The sequence below is a fragment of the Ahaetulla prasina genome, chromosome 10 (assembly GCF_028640845.1).
Source record: "Ahaetulla prasina isolate Xishuangbanna chromosome 10, ASM2864084v1, whole genome shotgun sequence".
NCBI lineage: Eukaryota > Metazoa > Chordata > Lepidosauria > Squamata > Colubridae > Ahaetulla > Ahaetulla prasina.
The window spans coordinates 8,178,634-8,205,408 of record NC_080548.1 but is presented as its reverse complement, the minus strand read 5'-3'; the positions used below and the strand labels follow the sequence as shown (position 1 = coordinate 8,205,408).

At 40.0% G+C, this 26,775-nt stretch overlaps 1 protein-coding gene across 1 annotated transcript in view; it reads left to right on the top strand.

Annotated features, from left to right (window-relative positions):
- Window positions 1-26,775, top strand: part of CSMD2 (CUB and Sushi multiple domains 2) — a 795,888-nt gene that overhangs the window by 480,951 nt on the left and 288,162 nt on the right. Inside the window, exons 11-12 of the mRNA XM_058195470.1 lie at window positions 269-372; window positions 24,057-24,169. Coding sequence (XP_058051453.1) covers window positions 269-372; window positions 24,057-24,169 — 217 coding nt within the window. The remainder of the gene's footprint in view (window positions 1-268; window positions 373-24,056; window positions 24,170-26,775) is intronic.

The window sequence follows — 26,775 nt, the reverse complement described above, 5'->3', positions numbered from 1 at the left end:
GACCTTTCTAATGTGTTACATAACACATTTTCTCATATGTTCAATTTTAGAACAGTTTTATGCACTGAGTCATACCATCAGATGTAGTTTGCTAAAGGTCTATTACATTATTGTGATTTGGGGAGATATAAACCTGAGAATCTTCCAGTCAGGACTAAAACTCTTGTCACTATAAAAAAATGTTGCCTATTTATGGTGTCTGTTGCATGAACTGATTCTGCCTTAACAATTGAATCAACCAGCCTAACGCCTTTGATGTCTTTGATAGGTAATCAAACTTAATTTTGAAGAATTTGACTTGGAGAGAGGATATGATACATTAACTGTGGGAGATGGAGGCCAGGTTGGAGACCAGAAAAGTGTGCTTTATGTGTAAGTAGATGTTTCTTTTTATCTTTCTGTTTGGGCTTAATTAGTGTGCAAACCTGGGATTCCTTTAAGAGTTTTTCACAGTCATTTCTGTTTGCTGAATATATTTCTGAGATGGCCTCACATTCTGAAGATACAGAGCATTGTTGAAATTTCCATTCTGGTGGAATCAGCCATTTTTCACTTGACTTTCAGGGATACCAGTTCTTTATTCAAGGATTAAGAAAAGAATAGAATAGAATAGAATTTTTATTGGCCAAGTGTGATTGGACACACAAGGAATTTGTCTTGGTGCATATGCTCTCAGTGTACATAAAAGAAAACTAGAACTGTATTTCTAGAACTAGAACTAACTAGAACTAGAACTAACTACCTAGAACTGTATTTCTCAACCCTGAGAACATTAAGATGTGTGGACTTCAACTCCCAGAATTTCCTAGTCAGCTATGCCTTGCAGACCTATAGTCTACCACTGCTCACTATTGCTGAAAATCAGTAACAGAGACAGGAAACTCATACAATAAACATTTTAAGAAGCTTCTCCCCTGTTCTTCAAAAAACCCCAGAGGATTCCATCTTTGTATAGTGATCCATTATGGTCCATGGATTTCTAAAAATGTTTAAATTAAATTAAATCCCCAGCCTTCTAATGGTTGTTCATTCCTGTCCGTTTGTGCCTAAAAGATCACATTTCTTTCACATATGAATTTAGTATGTATTTCTACTGAACAGAAATAAGCTCTGCAAGTCATTTAATGAATACAGCTCCACAATAGTTGCATTTGTGAGAACGGTTTGGGGCAAATTCCAATAGATTTTTTAATAAAGAATTTGGGAATAAAGGAAAATTATGTCCTGACTAGATTTTGATCAACTGCAAAATGGATAAATTTCTATCAAAATGTAAATCAAATGAAAGCCTTCCTGATCCCCAAATGATCAGGACCATTTTACATTCTTACATGTACATATAGTACAAAGGTCATTCTTTCTAGTTCTCATCTGCTAATTCTACAAGTTTGGATCTGTAGTCTTGGGCGGTTTTTCCAGAATGCTCCATTGCAGATCTCTTGTAGAACTCATGAATTCTAATGCTTGTAGGTTCAGCATCACTCTTTATTTTCCCATATATTGAGCTTGTCAGTTAATTAATTTCAGTCATCTAGTATGGTTTTAAATGGCTGTCAGATATCTTACTTTGGTGGGAGGAAACAAGAGTTAGGGAACAGAGACCTCCACTTGGTTGTGCCATAGTTTCTGTGCAGCTGAAAGAAAATGTGTTTATTTATTTAAAGATGGAAAATCTACATTTCCTTTCTTTCTCCCTATGGCACCAAAGGCATAACAAATGACTGCTATTAACTCTGACAGCACACATACAAGATAACTCAGATTCCATAATGAAACCATTACTGTAAGTAAATATGATTTCCCCACGAGGAAGGCTGATGACAATAAGTTGCTTCCACTAACTTATTCATATGTTATGATTGTGTGATGCACATGATGAAGGCTTTCCATTTGACATATACTTCAACAGAATTGAGGGTGGCAGGGTTTTCATCATTTCTGTCAAGATATTTGTGGTCTTCTCAAGTCTTTGTTTCCAAGTCATTCCTACCCACTAATAGAACAGGTGACAGGCTTGGGCAGAATCCTGCTCCTAGCTCAGCCATATTCTTCTGCAGATTTCCCTCTTTATATCTACCCTCATATTCAGATCAGTATTTGGTCCCTACCATCAATTCAAAATTTGCTGGCTATGAACATTGTAACCATCTGTTAGCTCCCATCTTCCTATAGCAGATATCCGATATGCGTTACTCAGAATTTTACTTTTGGGGGGGGAGGATCACGTCACGCTTCAGTCTGTTTGCTGAATATGTCTTTAGTAACGTATCTTTTCAAAAAGCTCAGTTGATGGGCCACAATTTAGTGTCCCATTATAATGTCCAAACAGGATGTTTAATGGAAATACTACACAATATGGTGTAGTTGCAAAAAAAAATGGCCATTACACTACACGTTGGTTCCGTCCCAGGCGCCTGATGGACCCTGAGAGGTTCCTGATGGAGCTTGGGCCATTCCCTGAGGATCTGGCCCACGGCACGACCGAGGAACTAGTTGCGGCCTGGGAACAGGCCGCGGCTGGGACCTTGGACCATGTCGTGCCTTTGCGGCCTCTGACCCGGCGCAGATCTCGTCCGGCCCCTTGGTTCTCCGAGGGGCTGAGAGAGATGAAACGCCAAAGAAGACGCCTAGAGAGCACTTGGAGGTCCAGTCGTTCCGAAGCTGATCGGACACTAGTTAGGTCCTATTCTAGGACCTACCTAGTGGCAATGAGGGAGGCGAGGCGTTCTTACGCCTCCACCCTCATTGCGTCGGCAGATAACCGCCCGGCCGCCCTGTTTCGGGTGACCCGCTCCCTCCTTCATCAGGAGGTGCGGGATGACCCTTTGCAGGGACGTGCCGAGGAGTTTAGTGGTTATCTATACGACAAAATCGCTCAGCTCCGGGATGGTCTGGACCGAAATTGGGATGATTCAAGCGAGGGAGAGGAGGCACGTCTTGTTGAGTCTGTTTGGGATGAATTTGACCCTGTGGCTCCCGAGGACGTGGACAGGTTGTTGGGGAGGCTCCACGCCACTACATGTTTACTGGATCCGTGTCCTTCCTGGCTGGTGCTGGCCACTCAGGAGGTGACACGAGGCTGGCTCCAGAGGATTATAAATGCTTCTTTGTTGGAAGGGGTTTTCCCTGCCGCCTTGAAAGAGGCGGTGGTGAGACCCCTCCTTAAGAAGCCCTCTTTGGACCCGGCTATTTTGGGAAATTATCGGCCAGTCTCCAACCTTCGCTTTGTTGCGAAGGTTGTAGAGAGTGCTGTGGCGCGCCAGCTACCCCAATACCTGGATGAATCCGTCTATCTAGACCCGTTCCAGTCCGGCTTCCGACCCGGTTACAGCACGGAGACAGCTTTGGTCGCATTGGTGGATGATCTCTGGAGGGCCAGGGACAGGGGTTATTCCTCTGCCCTGGTCCTATTAGACCTCTCAGCGGCTTTTGATACCATCGACCATGGTATCTTGCTGCGCCGGCTGGGGGGATTGGGAGTGGGAGGCACCGTTTATCGGTGGTTCTCCTCCTATCTCTCCGACCGGTCACAGATGGTGTTGACAGGGGGGCAGAGGTCGACCGCGAGGGCCCTCATTTGTGGGGTGCCGCAGGGGTCAATTCTCTCGCCCCTTCTGTTCAACATCTACATGAAGCCGTTGGGTGAGATCATCAGTGGCTTTGGGGTGAAATACCATCAGTACGCTGATGACACTCAGCTGTACTTCTCCACCCCAGGTCACCCCAATGAAGTTGTTGAAGTGCTGTCCCGGTGTTTGGAAGCCGTACGGGTCTGGATGGGGAGAAACAGGCTCAAGCTCAATCCCTCCAAGACGGAGTGGCTGTGGATGCCGGCATCTCGATTCAGTCAGCTGCAGCTGCAGCTGACTGTTGGAGGCGAGTTATTGGCCCCAAAGGATAGGGTGCGCAACTTAGGTGTCCTCCTGGATGAGCGGCTGTCGTTTGAAGACCATTTGACGGCCGTCTCCAGGGGGGCCTTCCACCAGGTCCGCCTGGTTCGGCAGTTGCGCCCCTTCCTTGATTGGGATGCCTTGTGCACAGTCACTCACGCACTCGTTACCTCTCGCTTGGATTATTGTAATGCTCTCTACATGGGGCTCCCCTTGAGGTGCACTCGAAGGCTTCAGTTAATCCAGAATGCAGCTGCGTGGGTGATAGAGGAGCGTCACGTAGCTCCCATGTAACACCGCTCCTGCGCAGACTGCACTGGCTACCTGTGGCTTTTCGGGTGCACTTTAAGGTTTTGGTTATGACCTTTAAAGCGCTCCATGGCTTAGGGCCTGGGTACTTACGGGACCGCCTGTTGTTACCACATGCCTCCCACCGACCCGTACGCTCTCACAGAGAGGGACTTCTCAGGGTGCCGTCCGCCAAGCAATGTCGGCCCCCAGGGGAAGGTCCTTCTCTGTGGGGGCTCCCACACTCTGGAACGAACTTCCCCCGGGGTTACGCCAAATACCTGACCTTCGGACCTTTCGCCGCGAACTGAAGACACATCTTTTCATTCGCGCGGGGCTGGCTTAAATTTTATGGATTTTATAGTTTTTATTAATTTTAAATGGGGTTTTAGTTTTCTATATATTTTAAATTTTTAGGCAAATTATAATAAGTTTTTTAATTTTGCATTTTATATAATATTGTCTTGTCTGTTTTTATTTGCCTGTACACCGCCCTGAGTCCTTTGGGAGAAGGGCGGTATAAAAATCAAATAAATAAATAAATAAATAAATAATTATATTTTTGTTTTCAATTACTTTTCAGATTAATTGTTGCTTATAAGGTGGAGGGAAATGCCTTGGTATTGGATTTTTATTTGTAACTCAGTTTAACTGCTCTGTACCAGTTTTTGACCCAGTTATATCAAGATGAAGTTGGCTGTCTCCACTGTCAACCCCTATCCTAGTATATTTGTTCTTTATTTACTGGGCATGTTAAGAACAAAAATTAGTGGATTTTCCCAGCTGTTTTTCTTCCCTCCCAGCAAATGTCACCAGCCATCCTGCACTAGGTGGTGTGGAAAACAAACAGGAGTCAATTAGGATGTTTCCAATATGTCAATTAACCTGACCATAAATAAGCAGATAACATTAGAGCTGAGGAGCTGTAAATTATCTGTAAACATCTGCAGAGAAAGAAGCTGTTGCCTGTAACTTATAGCTGGGGCTTAACTTCAGCCATGAAGAAGAGATCCATTTCAATCTAATAGTCTAGAGCAGAGGTCTTCAAAGTTGGCATCTTTAAGACTTGTGGATTTCAACTCCCAGAATTCTCCAGCCAGCATAGCTCTGGTTAAAATAGCTCTAAGATAAAATAAACAATCCATGGGTCATAAATTAAGAATCCATTTGCAGGGGAAGGAATAGAAAAAACCAGAAATAAGGAAAACAGAAGTCCATAGTGAAAAGTTGTTTTCAAGAAGGTGCAATCTGGAACACGCTAAGAGTGTGCTAAGACAAGACCCAGAATTACTGGCTTTTCCTAGTAAGAGGAGCTGTGCTGATGGCTGCTGCTCAGTCCTCTTTTGCTGCCAGCCTACACTTTTTGCTGTTTGAATTAGCAGCTATTTCTGTTGTGTTTCACTCACCCAGGTGGCTGACAGACAATTGCCTCCTGAACTACAGGCTGAGAGTCTACTAGGTTATCAATGTTAGCTTCAGAATTAGAGGAGTTCATCATATCATCCATCAGTCACTTAACATGGTCTAGGAATTGGGGAAGAGGAAGAGGCAAGGATTGACAAATGGCTAGACTGATGGGAGGTAGACATTTGTCAAAACTTGATTCTGAACAACTGTCATTCACAGGCACATTCTAGAAGTTCACTAAATGTATGCTCAAAAAGAGCTAAAGGGAGTTTTGTGCAATTGCAGAATTTAACTATAAATAATAGAACTATAAGGGGCGTGCATAAGAGCACAAATGTGCCTACCATTCCTGTCCTATTGTTCCCTTTGTTATATCCAATTAATATAGTTGATGCATAATTTTAAATATACATATATATATTCTTCAAGATATGCTGTTTTATCTATGACATTTGTTTGTGTATACTGTTGTGACAAAAATAAATAGAAAAAATTATTTTGTTTAGGCACTGTTCAGTTCCAATTGGACTCTGGGTGCTATATAATAAAAGCAGCAGCATAAAAATCAGAATACAATAATTATAAAAGAATAAACAATTGAAGGTAGATGCAATCAATCATATCCGCACATAATCCAGCTACGCCCCAGCTACCCTAAACCTGGCTGTTGGGAGAACAGCCAGGTCCTTAAGGCTTTCCAGCATGCCAGCACAGTGGGAGTCACACAAATACCAAGGTAAATCTTATTCCATAGGGAAGATGCTATGACAAAGAGAACATGCTTTGGGGATCCATGGCCTTGCCCCAGGTTATCTACAAGCACAACCAAAACTACCTCCATGCTAAATCCTGGCCTGAAACCTAACTGAAATGGGTCTAGATAATCCACTTCTTCCACTATATCAAAGTGACCACCTGAGCACCTTCCCCCAAAAGGGAAAACTGGAGAAAGGGATGCTAAACCTGTACGGAAAAGCAGCCTGAACAACCAGTGTATAAAAGGCTGCATGAGAAAGCAGTGGAAGCAAAGCTGCTTTTGGGCGCCTCCCATTTGGGCTCCTCCCATAAGAGTCACCTGATTGCAACACTCACCAAATGGTTGGTGAATGACTTCACATTGCACCCATGGCCAAATTGACATTAGTTGTTATTTCCTGAAGTGGAGGGGGGGGGACACAACTCATAACACCAAAACAAGTAAGGGCAACTTTAAGGTTCTTTAGATAAAATTCTGTTCAACTAGTCTTCAAAGGAGGAGGACGGGGGAGGGAATGGAGCTAGAGGCATCTAGTGACTATAGACCTGGTTTGGAGTTATTCTAGCAGGGTTAGAGCCAGTAATTCTACGCTGGCAAAGGTGGATCCAGCAAACTGCAGGACTCTGCTGGCATCCATGTACCACCTCTCAGACTCTGAGGTTAAGCCACCCAGTTCCAAGCAGAGGCATGTTTTAAAGATATAAGAACAGAGGCCTGAGTCCACAGGTCAGAGAAGCTTCCAAGAAGCAGGCCAACAGAAGAACAGATTCTAAAGAGTAACATAGTTTAATTGGGTGGAGTCTGAACCTAGCTACCCTGTTTCTCCAAAAATGAGACATCCCCTGATAATAAGCCCAATTGGGCTTTTGAACACATGCACTAAAAAAAGCCTCCCCCAAAAAATAAGCCTTCCCAAAAATATTTAAACAGAGAGCTGAAAATCAGGTTAGATGGCAAGAGGAGCCCCATCTTGCTCCAAGCGCCCCAAAATAATAAGATCTCCCAAAAATAAGGCCAAGTGCTTATTTTGGGGTTTTAAAAAAAATAAGACAGGGTCTTATTTTCGGGAAAACATGGTACTTCATTGGCTTCACTCTCTGAAAGAAAACATTGAGAACAACTTTTGAAGCCTCAGTTCTATTGTGTTGATTTCACCTTGCTATACCCCCCTTTGTGTCCTTTGGATTGATTGATTGATTACAGAATTCCTGGTTTTAACTGTGTCAAGTCTGCATTTACAATTGTTGTCCTAAGATACTGCTAAAAAGGAATTCTCTTCTTCCAAAAGATTCTTTCAATAGAGCCTTTCTATTGCTAGACCAGGGCATGTATCCAGTATCTAGTTGGCTGACAGGCAGCAGGGCCAGAGAAGGTATGATGGAAGAAGCCAGATCAGAGAATTACTGGCAGGAGAAAGAGATTGATAGTGGGTGCTTGTTAGGCCTAGGTTACTATAGGTAGGCACAAGTCTCCCTGGCCATCTATAACTGAAGAGCTTCAGATTATTAGAGTGATACTTTAGCCATTTTTGGGTAAAAGGTTTTTTTTCAAATCAAACCACTTAGAATACGGAATAACAGAATTGGAAGGGACCTTCGCAGTCTTCTAGTCCAACTCCCTGCTCAAGTACAAAGCCCTATACCATTTTTTATTTATTTATTTACATTTATATCCCGCCCTTTTCCGAAGACTCAGGGCGTCTTACAGTGTGTAAGGCAATAGTCTCATTCTATTTGTATATTTACAAAGTCAACTTATTGCCCCCCCCAACAATCTGGGTCCTCATTTTACCTGCCTTATAAAGGATGGAAGGCTGAGTCAACCTTGGACCTGGTGGGACTCGAGCCTGCAGTAATTGCAGGCTGCTGTGTTTTAATAACAGGCTATCTTACAGCCTGAGCCATCATTTCAGATAAATGGTTGTCCACTCTCTTCTTAAAAACGTCCAGTGTTAAAGTTCCCACAACTTGTGGAGGCATTAATCCACTTGTGAAGGCATTAATCCACTAATTAATTGTTCTAACTATCAGAAAATTTATCTTTAATTCTAGTTTGCTTCTCTCCTTGATTAGTTTCCATCCATTGCTTCTTGTCCTGCCTTCAAGTGCTTTGGAAAATAGTTTGACTCCCTCTTCTTTGTGGCAACCCCTGAGATATCGAAACACTGCTATCATGTCACCCCTAGTCCTTCTTTTCATTAAACTTACCAAAAATTTGGTTTTCTGTTTCTAGCATCCCTTGTTTTGCATGATTTAAAAATCACCACCACCACCACCACCATCAAAGCAAATCCAGTCATAATGTGTACACAACTGTAAATACTGAAAAACTGTACAATTTAAAGAGGTTTCTAGACCAGGCTAAAAATCAAGAGTTGCTATGGACTGAACTGTTTTCCCAGACCCCACAATGTTTCTGCTGCTGCTTCAAGAGACTTCTGAGCAATTATCCTGGACCGGAGGTGACCCCCTTGTGCTCTTGGGTCCCTCTTACTCAGGATAACTGGAGGCTCGAAACGCATTGACCGAGCAATCACTCAAACTACATCAGGCTAACTGCCTGGAAAAACAAGTACATGAGATTGTGCCAAGATTGAATTATGGAAAAAGCTAATGCCATTACCAGTTCCCCTCTCAACGTAAAGTAGCTGTGTTCAGTCTTTACTTAAAGATGGATGGACAGATGGATGAATTATGCATAGAGAGATGATTGAGTATGAAGCACTCAGTGTGTCAGGAGGAAAGAAAAATTTGCTCTTTCAAAGAGACAAGTCAAAAGAGTTCTTGTTAAGATATTCCCATGCCATCAGCTTTTCTCTTCCACCTATGGGAATTTATTCCAAACAAATAAACTGAACAGAGAATGTGAATGGGTGCAAAGTGAGGAGAAATGTTTTAGCTTACTGTGCTAAAGCTAAGGTTATGGCTTGAGAGGAAATTAGAAATCCCCTCTGCTGAAATGTCCCATAAATTTGGGGGGAAACAAAGTGAGACAAAGAAGTGATTGATTGGTGGTGGAACAATTTCTGCTTGGAAGAGAAGGCACAGTGCTTCTTAGTTTTTGGTGAAGGGAAGAGAACGAATAACAGAATATCAGAGTTGGAAGGGACCTTGGAGGCTTTCTAGTCCAACCTTCTTCTCAAGCAAGAAACCCTGTACTATTTCAGACAAATGGTTATCCAATCTCTTTTTTAAAACCTCCAGTATTGGAGTGCCTACAACCTCTGAAGCAGTGGTGGGTTTCTACTGGTTTGCCCCAGTTCACGTGAACCGGTAGCGGCGGCAGGAGGCTCTACCCACTCACCCGGACATCATCATACACGGTCTGCGCTTGCAGAAGCAATGCATGTGTGAAGCGCACATGGGCGCGGTCACGATAGCAAACCAATAGTGAAGGTAAGTGGAATCCACCACTGCTCTGAAGGGAAATTGTTGCACTGATTCATTGTTCTAATTGTCAGGAAAATTCTCCTTAGTTCTAGATAGGATAACAAGGGAGTGAAAGAATGATAATGGGGGAGGTATTATTAGAGCATTTCATATTTATTTTATATCTGTGTCTATCACTTCCCAAGATTCTGACCAACGTGAACACAAAACTGCATAAACTGGTAAGATATATAAAAAAACATGTACTGTCAAAATTTCCTTTAAAAAATCTCAAAACAGTGCAAGATAATTGCTAAAATTCAAAATCTGTTTTAATAAGAAGGTTTAAATATTCTATGGAAGGCCTATAACAAATGTTCCAATGTGTTAGAGCCAGCACAGAGAAAAGCTATCTTGAGATCCACACCTCTCTCACCATTTATGGGATCAGAACTCTAAGCATCCTCTAATCTCTGAGATTGCAAAGAACACACAATATCTACTTAGATGGTCTCTGAAGTAGTTTATAGACAGTTAAAACGGGATGAAAAAATGTGACATCCTGAAATAATCAGCTGAGTTTAAATTCCAAAACTAATCAACTGAATTTTCTGCACTATAATAGGAAAAAATGAATAAATACATTTCCTGTGCATTTGATCAGACGATGCAAATGCTACTTTAAAATGTTTGTTTACTTTTTGTTCATTTTTGTTTGCTTTGAACAACTAGAAAGCACCATACCTGCTTGGTGCCTTACTAATGGAGTCATGAAAACCTCAAAGGAGGATAGAATTGAGATCAAGAGACATCTTTCTACTGAACTTGGTCTATGCAAAGTGTTCCATAATTCATGGCAACCTTTTTACATCATGAATACCTTTTGTATGAGGGAAAACTGGAGGTATCCAGTCATACAGGGGAGAAGTTGTCTCTTTTTTAATGCAAAGTTCAGAGAATTGAAAGAATTCTTGTTCAATCTTCTCTAGGAGTTTTCCATTATCATTTGCTGTATTTTCTAGCCAGGCCTAAGTAAACTTCTTGGGCACATCTAGAATTTTTAGGGTGATATTACAGTGCTTGGGGTTTTTAAAACTTGGAAAAAAAATCCAGATTAAGTGGGACATGATGTCTAAAATCATGCTGAAGTTAAAAAAAAACCAACAACCTCAGAATCATCCATTGAAATAAAATATGGGAGGGATTCTAAATTAATAGAAGGAAGAGATTCTTACATAACATGTAACATGACATCTCAGAACCATTGCACTGCATCTTTCAAAAATCCTGGAATACTGGGGAACTACCAGAGGACTGGAAAAGAGCTGATGTGGTTCCCATCTTCAAAAAAGGAGGAAAAAAAACAGACCCAGGAAACTACAGACCAATCAGTCTAACATCAATACCTGGGAAGATACTGGAAAAGATAATAAAAAAACAGATCTGCCAACACCTATAAATGAGTAAAGTAATAACTAGCAGCCAGCGTGGGTTTGTTAAAAACAGACCATGACAAACCAATCTTATTTCGTTCTTCAACATAGTGATTAAATTAATAGACCAGTGAAATACTGTGGACATAATATACTTAGACTTCAGCAAGGCATTCGACAAAATAGACCACAACCTACTTCTTCGTAATCTAGAAAAAAGTGGGATAGACAGCTTCACCACCAGATGGATTTGCAACTGGCTGACAAACAGTACTCAACGTGTAGTCCTTAATGTAATGTCTCCATGTAAGTCTACATGGAGAGAAGTATGCAGTGGGGTGCCACAAGGTTCTTAGATCCAGTACTCTTCAATATCTTCATAAACGACTTAGATGAAGGAATAGAAGGGGAATTTACCATATTTGCAGATGATACTAAGCTGGCTGGAATAGCTAACACCGTAGAAGATAGGCTCAAGATCCAAAAAGATCTTGACAGACTTGAATACTGGGCCCTACCTAACAAAATGAAATTCAATGTAGAGAAAAGTAAAGTCCTACCTTAGGTAAGAAAAACCAAAAATACACATATAAACTGGGTGAAACAAGACTTAATAGCAGTGACTATGAGAGGGATCTTGGAGTCTTAGTGGACAATCAGCTCAATATGAGCCAGTAGTGTGCAGCAGCAGCCAAAAAGGCCCACACAATCCTAAATTGCATTAACAGAGGTATACAATCAAGATCAAGTGAGGTACTAATACCACTCTATAAAGCCCTAGTAAGACCACACCTATAATACTGCATCCAGTTTTGGTCACCACACTATAAAAAAGATGTTGAGACTCTGGAAAAAGTGCAGAGGACAGCAACCAGGATGATTAGGGGACTGGAGACTAAAAGATATGAAGAACAGTTACAGGAAATGGGCATGACTAGTCTAGTGAAGAGAAGGACCAAGGGAGACATGATAGCAGTGTTCCAATATTTGAGGGGCTGCCACAGAGAGGAGGGGGTCAAGCTATTTTCCAAAGCACCTGAAGGCCAGACAAGGAATAATGGATGGAAATTGACCAAGGAGAGATTCAATTTAAAAATAAGGAGGAACTTTCTGACAGTCAGAACAATCAACCAATGGAACAGTTTGCCTTCAGAAGTTGTGGGAGCTTCATCACTTGATACTTTCAAGAAGAGATTGGACTGCCATTTGTCAGAAATGGTGTAGGGTCTCCTGCTTGAGGGGGAGGGGGTTTGGACTAGATGACCTACAAGGTCCCTTCCAACTCTGTTAATCTGTTAAACATTATGTCCTCCTCCGTCTGCAAAGGCTGCACTAACCTGAGATAGATATGGCCACTCCATATTTCTAAGCTGCCTTGAAGCTTCTATAGGTCTTCAGAATCTGGGCCAATCATTAGTTCACCTTCTGCTCTGGATGAAAGGTGCAAGAAAGCTTTGGAGCAGGCACTTATCCATTGGTGGGAATTCCTGTTTGGTCCCCACTCCATTAAAATGCCCCCATCTCCATTCATTCCTTGATGAATGAATTTTCTTCTTTCACGACATACACATGATGTTAGGTTGTACATGCAGAGAATGGGAATAGTTTGCAAGCTGAAGCACATTGGCAAACTAAATATCCTTTCCCCCCCCCACTTCATTTTCATCATTCCCAGCTCTAGAGAGCAGGAACACGAATACTAACAAAATTGCTGAAGAGAGGTCAGTGACTGGGTAGCAATGTCCATAGTTACGCCACAGAATGTTCTACTTGCAGATGTGATGGTGACCATCAAAAATGTAGACAACGTTAAGAAAAGGCAGCATGAATTATGAAAGATGTGACTATCAGGGGCTCCTAGTCTTAAATAGCTTATATTAAATGAGAGAGCCCTAATATAAGAATGTTCTTCTTAACATCTTTTTTTCTCAATTTCCTGAGGGCATATGAGAGATATATAGATGACACATATGGAGAGACACATAGATGGCCTCTTGATCTGATCTACCAAGTCAGTTCTTACATTATTTAATGGACTGCAATTCTGCATCATGGCTTTCTTGACTCTAGGATGACTGGAGGCAGGCAAATAGAACTGACTGAGGCTTCACTTCCCAGCAAATGCACCTGCTTACTTTCTAGTACGAAGTAATGGCTCTTATTTCTGAGCAGGATTACATTGTTAATCTGTAGGAGCATCACAGTTTCCTAAAAATCTTTCATCTTTATTGAATAATGGTTAGAATTCATTTTTTCCAGCTTGATTTTTTATGATGAAAACAGTCACTAACTTTTTTCAGAAAAGTGTAATAAAACAGAAAATAGTAAAGAATTCCAAATATACACAAAATGATTTCCTCAAATACTGTTACAATGATTGAAGTAATTAGGTAGTTCCATATTTTATGTGACTGTTGTCCAGCTTCTTTTCAGTATAGTTCATGTCTTTCATGATAACTATCACTCCTTTTATAAAAACTCTTTGCAATCTCAGTATGTACACTAAGAGTTTATGCACCGGAGACAAATTCCTTATGTGTCCAATCACAATGAAGAATTCTATCCTATCCTATCCTATCCTATCCTATCCTATCCTATCCTATCCTATCCTATCCTATCCTATCCTATCCTATCCTATCCTATCCTATCCTATCCTATTATTCTATTCTATTCTATTCTATTCTATTCTATTCTACTCTACTCTACTCTACTCTACTCTACTCTACTCTACTCTACTCTACTCTACTCTACTCTATTCTATTCATGCTTATGAGCTTCTGTGTATAGGTGAAACATACACCCGATTAGGCTTATTACCAGGGGATGTCTTATTTTGGGGAAAACAGGGTATAGATGATTTAATCCCAGAATTTATTTTTCCAATTTTGTCCATTAAATTAGATGCTGGGCAGAGCAACACTGAAAAAAACTAAAAAAAGAATATACAGTAGTGAGCAAGTTCCTAGGACACTGATAGTGAACCTTTTTGGCACTGAGTGCCCAAACCAAATGTGCGTGCATGCCCGTGCACCAGAGCGCTAAAAACCCGAAGACCAGCTGATCGGCACATATGAGTGCATCAGCCAGCTGGTCTTTGAGTTTCTGGAACGCGCATGTGCGCTGGCCAGCTGATCTTTCCGGAGCACTGGAAACCCGAAAATCAGCTGTCTGGCGCATGCATGCCTGTTTTTTTGGCTGTTTTGGGCCATTTTTTGAGGAGTTTTCTGGTGCTCCGGTGCCTGCGAAGACCAGCTGGATGGCATGCATATGCACACCGGAAACCAGATGAGCAGCTGGCGATGGCGCACGTGCCCACAGAGAGGGTTCTGCATGCCATCTCTGGCACATGTGCCATAGGTTTGCTATCATGGTCTTAGGATGAATCTTTGGTGAAAAATAGGATGGAATTAATTTGAGGGCTGAAAGATTCTGGACAATGGTTTTGAACATTCTTATTCTAGTTGCATCATTTCTGTGTTTTAACAGGTTTTTGGTTCAGTTAGGAAAAGTCAGAAATTTTATCTCTGTCCTGTGTCTAAACAGGGATAAGCAAAACTCATGCTTCTCCAAATGTTTTTTGACTCCAGCCCCCATCAACCAATATGTCCAGTGGTGAGAAGGATGATGAGATGGGAAAGTCAGACTGGATCCAGGATACAGTCTTCTGTATGTCACCCTTTCAGCCCTGAACAATTTGCTGTTTGGACTGATTGCTATATAGTGGATGTATTGTAGGCTAGGGAATGATGCAGTTTTCCATAAAACTAAAATGGACAGTAGTAAAGAAATAGAAAGAAAAAAGTCAGCTGTAGCTGAAAAATAACACAAGAGACTACCAAGGAAATAACTCATTGTGAATAATTCCCTCAACTCCCATATATGGGTCTCTGATGATTAATTGTTCAGCTCTCCATGGTACTTGACATGCTGATGTTTCTAATTGCAGAACAATATAGTTAGTTCCCAAATGGAAAAAGTTTTGATTTAAATGTGCAGTTGAGGGAAATTGAGGGGAGGGGGATGAGAGAGAGACAAAAAAGCAAAAAATGAAGGTTGATAGAAAGAAAAAAGGAGCATGTGAGTCTGCAGCCCTGTTTGTACTACACATATTATTCTGATATTTATTTTCTTTTTCTTTTTTTCTTCCTTTTTTTACTTATGTATCTCCTAGATTTCTAGAAAATATTTCACTTGCAATGACCTGAATTTGGAACTTCCACCAACCGGAGGGTGGGGTGTTTTTTGCTTTGTTTTGTTTTGATCTTCAAATATTTAATGGAAATCTTCCATTTTCAGTGTACTTTGGCAGTATTTTTGTTGTGGAATTATTCTGTTGCCCTGTTGTGTTATTTTTATTTTATTTTATTTAATGTTATTTTCATTTTATTTAATGTTTTATCCTTGTTTACAATTTACCTGTAAACTCCTTTGCAACCCTTTGATGATATAAGCAACTTGATACATTTTAATATGGAAAAAAAAAAGATGTTGAAATTCAAATGTGCTCCAGCATTACGAAATAAATAAATAAATAATTCCCTTCAAGTCAAAAATCATATCACAGTCAACATTTTTGACAGTAATATTTTATCCTTGTTCTGCTGCTGCTGCTTTATTTATTTATTTATTTATTTATTTCGATTTTTATACCGCCCTTCTCCCGGAGGACTGGGAGTGGGGGTGGGGAAAGGGGGTCTGTTGTTTTTGTTTCATTTTTCATTTCATTTTGAGTTTTTTCTATTGGAGGAAACATTTAAAAATGTGATTCTAAATCCCATTATTGTATTGGATTCTTAAATGCCACATTCTTGTGTATCTAAAAGTTTACCCCCTAAAACAGTGTTGGCAAACCTTTTCGGTGCCGGGTGCCAAAACAGGAGTGTGCTCACGTGTGGGGGCCAGAAACTACGTGGGAGTGCCAGAAAACAGAGGAGCAGTTCCCCAGTGGGCATGCATGTGCAGGGAAACTGAGCTTCCAGTTTCTGGCATGTGCGGCGGTCACCTGGTCTTCCGATTTCTAGCACGCATGAACATACAAAAACCTGGAAGAGCAACATGCAATGGCTGGCATGTCCAGAGAGATGGTTCTGCATGCCATAGGCTTGCCATCACTGCCCTAAAACACTTGGCCATTCTTCTTTGGTAGAGAAAGTTCCAAATTGCCCAATAAATGGAAAAAAAGAAAAGAAAACAGAAAACAGAATAACAGAGCTGGAAGGGATCTTGGAGGTCTTCTAGTCCAACCCCCTGCTCAGACAGGAAACCCTACACCACTTCAGAAAATGGTTATCTAATCTTTTCTTAAAAGCTTCCAGTGTTGGAGCATTCACAACTTTTGCAGGCAAGTTGTTCCACGTATTAATTGTTCTAACTGTCACGAAAATTCTGCTTAGTTCTAGGTTGCTCCTCTCCTTGATTAGTTTCCACCCATTGCTTGCCCTGCCTTTTGGAGAATAGCTTGACTCCCTCTTGTTTGGGGCAGCCCCTGAGATATTGGAACACTGCTATCATGTCTCCCCTAGTTCTTCTTTTCATTAAACTAGACATACCCGGTTCCTGCAACCGTTCTTCATATATTTTAGCCTCCAGTCCCCTAATCACTTTGGTGTTCTTCTCTACACTCTTTCCAGAGTCTCCACAATTATATGGAGTTAAGAAATGGCAATTTCCAATCAAAACAAAAAACAAGGATGAAATTAAAAGGTCCATTGAAGTTCTGGTCTGCACTTTGAATTCACAAATTATATTTTGGACCCAGTTCTTAAAAGCGTCTTAATACTCTTTGATCTAAGTGAGGAAAGCTGCCTATCAAAACCTGATGCTCTTCACTTATCCAAGATTGTTTTGAGAAGCAAAGAATACATGTTCGTGGCATTTATTTCTATGAATCCATAAAAATTCACAGTGATTCCCATCAGGTTGTATGGAAGCATATGACTTCTCTCCAAAACCAGCTTGATGTAAGTGAAATTGATAAGGAAGCTCTCCCTTCCAGACCAACAGCTACCAAGTCCTTTCAGGAGAGAAGACCAAGTTGTATGGGTTTTTGTGGAGACTTGACCTTGCAAAAAAAAAACCCTGATAATCTCACAAATGACCTCATCTGTTGCAAGGACACAGGCTGGAGCAAAGTTCCCATATCAGGATTAGAGAGGATTGTTCCTCTTTTGGATTATGGAGGATAGTTTCTCTTTTGTGTTTCATTGGAGAACAATAGAATAAAGATAGAAAGCTAGCTGACTTCTAGCTTTCAATTCCAATCTTGTAACTCTATCAGATAAGATGGAGTACAGGGGGGGAAAATGGCAATTATGAGAGCTCATCTCCGTATAAATCAGGTCAAGGATTTTTCAATATTCAAGTACTTTTAAAAATATTCCATTAGTCAAAAAAATTCAGAATGACCAGTTATGCTTATGATGACTGATAGTGACTGATTTAATAGAATGACAGAGTTGGAAGGGACCTTGGAGGTCTTCTAGTCCAACCTCCTGCTCAAACAAGAGACCTGATACCATTGCAGACAAGTGGCTGTCCTGTCTCTTCTTAAAAGCCTCCAGCAATGGGGCAGCCACAATTCTGAAGGCAAGACGTTCCACTGGTTAATTGTTCTCATTATTAGGAAATGTCTCCTTAGTTCTAGCTTCTCTCTTTGATTAGTTTTCCATCCATTGTTTCTTGTTTTGCCTTCTAGTGCTTTGGAAAACAGGTTGACACTTCTTCTTTGTGGCAGCCTCTTAAATATTGAGACACTGCTATCATGTTGCCCCAGTCCTTCTTTTTCACCGAACAGAATAACATAATATCATAATTTCAAGCCACTTAAAAAAATTTATCTTGAGATTTCAGCAAGGGTTTCCGAAACAATATGTAAATGTTTATCTAATCTTGCTTTGAGATACATCTGCTACAGATCTTCTGATTAAATTACATGGGCTTCTTGTTTTATCCTCATTCTGAACAGGATGGGGACTTCATTTTGCAATCCACTGTAAATAATCCAGTTATAAACAACAACAACAATTATATCAATGAACAATGATATCAAAATTATAATCAATAAAATAACCAAAGTGCAATCTTAACATATTAATAAAATGATTTCTTTAAATGTTAAAATAGGAATAAAAATTAGTAGACAAGAAGGAAAATTTAATTTAATTTAATTTAATGAGATGAGAAAAATTATTCAGATCTGATTTCATATAAATCTGATGTGTGTTCATTTGTGTGTGTGTGTGTGTGTGTGTGTGTGTGTATGCACACAAATGCATATCTGTTTATCTGTATGTTATCTGTATGTGTATAACGGGGGTCTCCAACCTTGGCAACTTTAAGACTTGTGGACTTCAAGTCCCAGAGTTCCTCAGCCAGCAAAGATGGCTGAGGAGTTCTGGGAGTTGAATTCCACTAGTCTTAAAGTTCCCAAGGTTGGAGACCCCTGATCTATAATGCATATTGATTAGGCAGATGAACTTTCTTAGGGAATCTTTCAATGAACTTCATATTTTGCTGCTTACTGGAAATGGAGAGACCTTGTGACTTACAGTTTGATGATTAGAAAGAATTGGTTACAGAAAGAAGGGAATTATGATGTAATCTTAAAGAGAGGGCATAGAATTGTAGGTATGACTGCTGAGAGGAAAACTAGAAGCCATTCCTTTTGTGGGGTTCATGGTGCTCTTTGAGCTTGGTTGTTTCTTGTAGTCATTTCATTAACAAATAGGTAGTGAAAAAAAGCCAAACAAAAAGACCAAAGCACTTCTCCACCAGCAATCAACACCCAGATAAGCAGTGATTAATGCCAAGATTAATGCTAGACAAGAATTGGTCTAATACTAGACCGATAATCAAGTCTTGGAACTACCAGTTTAGGCAAACAAGCTAACAGTAACCACAGCCTAATCAAGGAACCACCAAGAACATTCCCTCCAGTACAGACAAGGCAAGCCATTAGTATATAAAATGAGTGTAAACCAGTGGTGGGTTTCTACCAGTTTGCACCGGTTTTCCATCCATTGTTTCTTGTTTTGCCTTCTAGTGCTTTGGAAAACAGGTTGACACTTCTTCTTTGTGGCAGCCTCTTAAATATTGACACTGCAAAGAGGCAGCAACTGGCCGCTGGCTGCCGAAAACTATCAGAGATCTCCAAAATTGCCTATTGCATCAGTCCGAGTACAATGCAGCAGGCAATGGAATGTGTTTGCACGGACAGCGCAAAGAACAGGGGTGCAAAGGCAGTGGATTTTCTGGTGATCTCCGGTAGTTTTTGGTGGCCTGGAGCTTTTTCTTTTATCAACTTTTTCTTTCTTTTTGACCTTGCATTTATCATATCTTTTTTATTTTAGTATGTGTCTTATTATACATGTAAAATATTTTAATAAAAACTATTTTAAAAAGGAAACTGGGGAGGAATATACTAGAACTAGCAGCATAAAGTCAATAGAACAGGATCTAGTGGTAGATTGCTAGAGATTATAAATAGATAATCAAGTCTTGGAACTACCAGTTTAGGCAAACAAGCTAACAGTAACCACAGCCTAATCAAGGAACCACCAAGAACATTCCCTCCAGTACAGACAAGGCAAGCCATTAGTATATAAAATGAGTGTAAACCAGTGGTGGGTTTCTACCAGTTTGCACCGGTTCAAGTGAATCGGTAGCGGTAATTTGGCCTGGGTCACCAAACTGGTAGCGACCGCTGGCTGCGAAAACTATCAGAGATCTCAAAATTGCCTATTGCATCAGTCCGAGTACAATGCAGCAGGCAATGGAATGTTTATCTAATCTTGCTTTGAGATACATCTGCTACAGATCTTCTGATTAAATTACATGGGCTTCTTGTTTTATCCTCATTCTGAACAGGATGGGGACTTCATTTTGCAATCCACTGTAAATAATCCAGTTATAAACAACAACAACAACAACAACAACAACAACAACAACAACAACAACAACAACAACAATTATATCAATGAACAATGATATCAAAATTATAATCAATAAAATAACTAAAGTGCAATCTTAACATATTAATAAAATGATTTCTTTAAATGTTAAAATAGGAATAAAAATTAGTAGACAAGAAGGAAAATTTAATTTAATGAGATGAGAAAAATTATTCAGATCTGATTTCATATAAATCTGATGTGTGTTCATTTGTGTGTGTGTGTGCATGCACACAAATGCATATCTGTTTATCTGTATGTTATCTGTATGTGTATAACGGGGGTCTCCAACCTTGGCAACTTTAAGACTTGTGGACTTCAACTCCCAGAACTCCTCAGCCAGCAAAGATGGCTGAGGAATTCTGGGAGTTGAAGTCCACAAGTCTTAAAGTTCCCAAGGTTGGAGACCCCTGATCTATAATGCATATTGATTAGGCAGATGAACTTTCTTAGGGAATCTTTCAATGAACTTCATATTTTGCTGCTTACTGGAAATGGAGAGACCTTGTGACTTACAGTTTGATGATTAGAAAGAATTGGTTACAGAAAGAAGGGAATTATGATGTAATCTTAAAGAGAGGGCATAGAATTGTAGGTATGACTGCTGAGAGGAAAACTAGAAGCCATTCCTTTTGTGGGGTTCATGGTGCTCTTTGAGCTTGGTTGTTTTCTTGTAGTCATTTCATTAACAAATAGGTAGTGAAAAAAAGCCAAACAAAAAGACCAAAGCACTTCTCCACCAGCAATCAACACCCAGATAAGCAGTGATTAATGCCAAGATTAATGCTAGACAAGAATTGGTCTAATACTAGACCGATAATCAAGTCTTGGAACTACCAGTTTAGGCAAACAAGCTAACAGTAACCACAGCCTAATCAAGGAACCACCAAGAACATTCCCTCCAGTACAGACAAGGCAAGCCATTAGTATATAAAATGAGTGTAAACCAGTGGTGGGTTTCTACCAGTTTGCACCGGTTCAAGTGAATCGGTAGCGGTAATTTGGCCTGGGTCACCAAACTGGTAGCGACCGCTGGCTGCCGAAAACTATCAGAGATCTCCAAAATTGCCTATTGCATCAGTCCGAGTACAATGCAGCAGGCAATGGAATGTGTTTGCACGGACAGCGCAAAGAACAGGGGTGCAAAGGCAGTGGATTTTCTGGTGATCTCCGGTAGTTTTTGGTGGCCTGGAGCTTTTTTTCTTTTATCAACTTTTCTTTCTTTTCCTTCTTTTGCATTTATCATATCTTTTTATTTTCCTTTCATGCTTTCTATTTTTTCCTTTCCTTTTTCTCTCTCCTTTTTCTTTTTCAATGCAACTGTGTGAAGCCTCCCAGCCGCCGCATCTTTGCCAGCCCCTTCCCTGCAGCGGTGGCCGGCTGGAGGCTGCTGAAAACTACCAAAGGACCAGCTGCCGTGAGAGGAAGGTAAGCAGCCCAAAGAAAGAGTTGGTGGTGGGGGAGGAAGTGGGGCTAGGTCTGGGGCCGCTGAAGGAGGTGAAATGGGGCAAAGCATGTGACTGGTGAAGGGAGGGCATGCAGGAGGAGGCCTTTGATAGATTAGGCCAGGCCTAATAAGTAGATAAGTAGAAATTCAAAAAAAATTCCTACCTTTTTCTGTGGGCATGGCTAGGTGGGGTGTCATGTGACTGAGTGGCCGTGGCCATGAGTGACGTCAAGTTGGCCCCATCCACTCAATCACATGATCATGAAGCCACACCCAACAAGCAAGCCACACCCACAAAACCAGTAGTAAAAATTTTTGAAACCCACCACTGGTGCAAAACCCACTTCCTTCGAGTACTGATGATGTTACCTAGTCAAGTAACGAAATGTCTGTAAGAAAACAACCAAGCTCAGAGAGCACCAAGGACCCCACAATTCAGCTCTGAGTTGTGAATATTTTCTTCTATTGGAGCCATTTCTTTTATTTTCCTTTCATGCTTTCTATTTTTTTCCTTTCCTTTTTTCTCTCTCCTTTTTTCTTTTTATCAACTTTTTCTTTCTTTTTCCCTTCTTTTGCATTTATCATATCTTTTTTATTTTAGTATGTGTCTTATTATACATGTAAAATATTTTAATAAAAACTATTTTAAAAAGGAAACTGGGGAGGAATATACTAGAACTAGCAGCATAAAGTCAATAGAACAGGATCTAGTGGTAGATTGCTAGAGATTATAAATAGATAATCAAGGGTAATAATCTATTTAGCAAAAGCAAGAATTAAAACATCCCTCTTTATCATACACAACACAAGAAGCACATTTTGAGAACACTTTACCATGGAAAACAAGAAACATGCTGCAGTAGACACACAGAGAAAGCCACAACTGGGCATCTAATGTGATGCTGTTATAAAAACAAAGACAAAAAAACGATCCCACAAACCTCAAATTTGCTCACCCTGATAGAAATGTGGCTGAGTTATTTTGGAATGAATTGGTCTATAACAAAGTCAGCCTCGGAGCAATAGATTAAATGACGATCCTTTGATCTGGGACTCTCAATTAAGGCTTTGACAATTTCATTACTGTTTCCTTACTGTCATATCTCGTCACATCAGATCATTCTTGACTTATCAGTACTGAATATACAATGACACTGATCAAGGAGGTCCCAGGCATCAGGTTGTTATTTCTCGTTTTGATGTCAGTTTGCTGTATGTGCTTTGGCATTTCTATAGTTGGTGTGCATGGTTGACTAAGCAAGGTGAAGTGCAGAGTGTATTATCTAAACTGCATGGAAATGAGAAGTCCCAGAAGTCCCAGAGTCAAAGATTCTCTTGGTTTCTAATGATACTACTTATAGTTTAGTTTAGCAATGTACTGGTAGTAATTTCTACAAATAGTCTTATATGATATACTTTATATTTGCTTTTTAATTTTACTTGCGGGACTTATTTGCATCACCACATTTTGAAATGGTCTACATAGCTCATTTTTGGTTCTTCAATTCTATTGTGGAACATTAAAAATATTGCATTGGCTTATAGTTGTAGGAAACCCTAAACTGTTACTTTATTTTGGAAATCTAAGTAGATTAGAAATGTGCATCCATTTATCAAAGTATGGGACAGCATGAGAAAGAGCAAGAAGATATAACAAAAATGCAACAGGTTTCACTGTATTATCATGATGGTTATTGTTTTGAGATGAAGGGTCAGGTCTGTGGTGAATACAAGATTGTGTTCCTCTATTCCATGTGTATCATATAAGTCAATTTAGGGTGATACAATAACGTTTTCTGCCATGTCTGGGGTCTTGCAAATTAATGATGAGAGGGAAACATGCAGAATTCAGTTCTTCAAAATACATCCCTCATGAACTCAGCATCTGCTATGTAAAATGCCCATCACTATCTACCTAATAGGGGATGTGGTGGCTTAGTGGCTAAGATGCTGAGCTTGTCGATTGAAAGGTTGGCAGTTCAGCGGTTCGAATCCCTAGTGCCGCATAAGAGGGTGAGCTCCCGTTACTTTATCCAGCTTCTGCCGACCTAGCAGTTCGAAAGCACGTAAAAAATAAAAATAGAAAAATAGGGACCACCTTTGGTGGGAAGGTAACAGTGTTCCGTGCATCTTTGGCATTTAGTCATGCTGGCCACATGACCACAGAGACATCTTTGGACAGCGCTGGCTCTTCAGCTTTGAAACGGAGATGAGCACCACCCCTTAGAGTCGGGAATGACTAGCACATATGCGCGAGGGGAACCTTTACCTTTACCTTTATCTACCTAATAGTAGAGATAGCCTTAGGGAAATCAATGCCACTAGTTTTTGTTCCAAACATTTGGCAAAGAAGTATCCCAGCAAAGCCTTCCCTCTCGCTATTAGTCATTTTAGCAACACTGCATTTACTTCTCCTAACAAGTTCTCTTTTAGAAGGAGCTGTTTCTTCCATCCTCAGATACCTCTACAATTGATCATTGCTGCTGCTGCTGCTTTAGTTTCTTTTCTTTCTTGACAGTTTAACAGGTACAACCGTCCCTGATCTGATTGTCAGCACTCAACATCAGATGTGGCTCCTCTTCCAGACTGATAGTGTGAGGAACCTACTAGGGTTCAAAGCAACCTATGAAGGTAAATACATTTCTGCATTGATTCCTTATTAGACAAACACAACCCACAAATACTTTACCCAGAGATCTCTTGACAAGAAAAAGATTTAGGTCTTTGTAATGATGAAGGACAATACATGTCAATACAAGCAGGTAGTTCTTGACTTACGTTCACCATTGGGACTGGAACTTCCATTGCTTAAGCAAGCTAAGTGAATCACAGTTGATTTTATGACCTTTTTGCCATGATTGTTAAGTGAAGCATGGGCTCATTATCTGAATTTGGCTTCTCCCATTGATTTTGTTTGTCAGAAGCCAGCCGGGAGTCGCAAATGGTGATCATGTGACCTTGGGACATTGCAATCATCATAAATGTATGCTTGTTGCCAAGGGCTCAAATTTTGATCCTCTGACTGCAGAGATATTACAACAATCATAGATGTGTGGACTTTCCATAAGTCACTTTTTTCAGCAGTGTCATATCTTAGAATGGTCACTAAATGAATGGTTGTAAGACAAGGAGTATCTTTAAGAGAGATAGATTCATTGCAGTAGATTAAATATAGGCATCATTTCTCCAATCTGATACCCTCTAAATATGCTAGACTTCCTGTTCTATTAGTCCCATGGCTAAAAGTATTAATGGTGCTGAGAGCTGGAATCCAACACATCTGAAGATCTGTTATCTTACACTAGTGGGTTCCATATCTCCCATGTTGCTTTCTGCTTTGGTAAGCAAACTCCTGGTGTGAGAATTAAGAGTGCAACCTATAGTACATGTAGCATCATAAAACAGAAGGAGGAAAAAGATGACAGGTGTCATCTTGGAAGAAAGGCAGAATATAATTGTAATTACTAAAGCTAAACTCCCCAATGTTATAAGGGCACATCTCACATGAGTGACTCGGTTTCCACAAAGCTGTGCCTGTTCCAGAGGAATGCCAGTTTCTATTTATCTTTGCAAGAAAAGTACTTTCATGGATGGGTAAGAACAAGAAAAGAAAGTATATTGCTAGCAGGTGCCATGTGTGAGGGGTGTTCAAAGACACCTAAAAAGTGAGGGCTTTGTTTTGATTGACTATAACTTTAAATATAACCAGAGTAGCTTTGCTGTTTGCTTCTGCTAATACTGCTTAGTAGAATGAGAGACAAAGCAAGGCATAATAAAACTTACAAGTGGAGCAATTAAACATTGAAAGATAACTTATTAAGATGCCTCTCCTGCTGAAGACTAGAGAGAACAATGCAAGATCTGTTGGGGGATGTTTTATACAGGCTTGTTACAAAGAAATACAACTTTGTTTACTTTTTCCCCCTTTAATTATGTAATCTCACCTCCCAGAATTTGTCAGCTAATTGAGGTTCTGGAGACATGAAAGAGTGATCATTAAATTTCTGCAATCATATCTTTTATCAACATAAGATCTTAACCGAGGAATATGCCTATACAAAATCTTTTAAACTGAAAAAAACAGAAATTTAAGTTAGCACTTCCCTGAAAAATTTGCACTTGTCCACTAAATTGTAGCTCTTCTGTAATTAATGCCATGTAAACATAGCTGTTTGTCCCCCCAGTAAAATTTTAGATGTCTTTTAAAAAAACATTCCTTCAGTTCAAAGCCTAATTAATTCTATTCAGGGCTATGCAATTTGTTATTAAACCTGCCTACCTTCAGGTCTTCTTTAGCAGCATAATATACTAATCCTGCATTTTTCTATGGATTTAAAACAAATATAGAAAATGTTGTAACCAAACATTGACACTTCCCAACAAATGAAAGTTTGGTCATATCTTAATCTACTGTGTTTTTAATTGAATTGCCCAATAATTTCTTCCAATGCATATCATCTTGATTTCATTTCCGAAACACAGATTGCAGCAGGGATGAAAACTTTTAAAATGCTAATTTCCAGGATGTAAACTCCCTTTTTTTAATGTAATTGCTACTGTTCCCACATAACTTTCAGAAGGACAGTCCCCATTTGTTTGCCTTCAAATTCAGAATGCTATGCAATCTGAACTTTTGAGAAACATGCTGTATGCCTTAAATCCTGAACTACTTCAGGACTTTAATTGTGCTCCACATACATTTGCTCACATAAAGTATGGTTGTTGACAAATACACCTTCTTTGTTGTGGCACTAGGGAACATTATTCCCCCTGAGATTTGTCTACTTCCCTCTTTGGTGTATATAAAAGAGCCCTGAAAACTAGACCCTCTCCACCCTGACTTTGAATTAGAAAAAAAATGATGATCATGTATATTTTATTGCTTCAGAATGTTTTATCATCTAGATGCTTTGGGATTTAATTGTAATGTAGGATTGCCCAGAGTCATTGTAGAATTAAACAGACTAAGACTAATAAAATAATTACATGCATGCTTAGGTTTTGGAATCAAATTTAAAGCATTGCATTACTATTATATTAAAATTGAAATTAAAATAGTTCTATAATTTGCTATGTATTAGACCAGCAGAGTAGTATCACAAAAGGAGGTGGACTTGCTCATCTTAAAAATGAAGTAAGAAATATTCTGTCCCTAAAACAAAGATAGGAGAAGGGATTTCATTCAGCATTGTTGAGGTAGTTGTATATTTCTCTCCCTTGGGGCCGGAGGAAAGGGA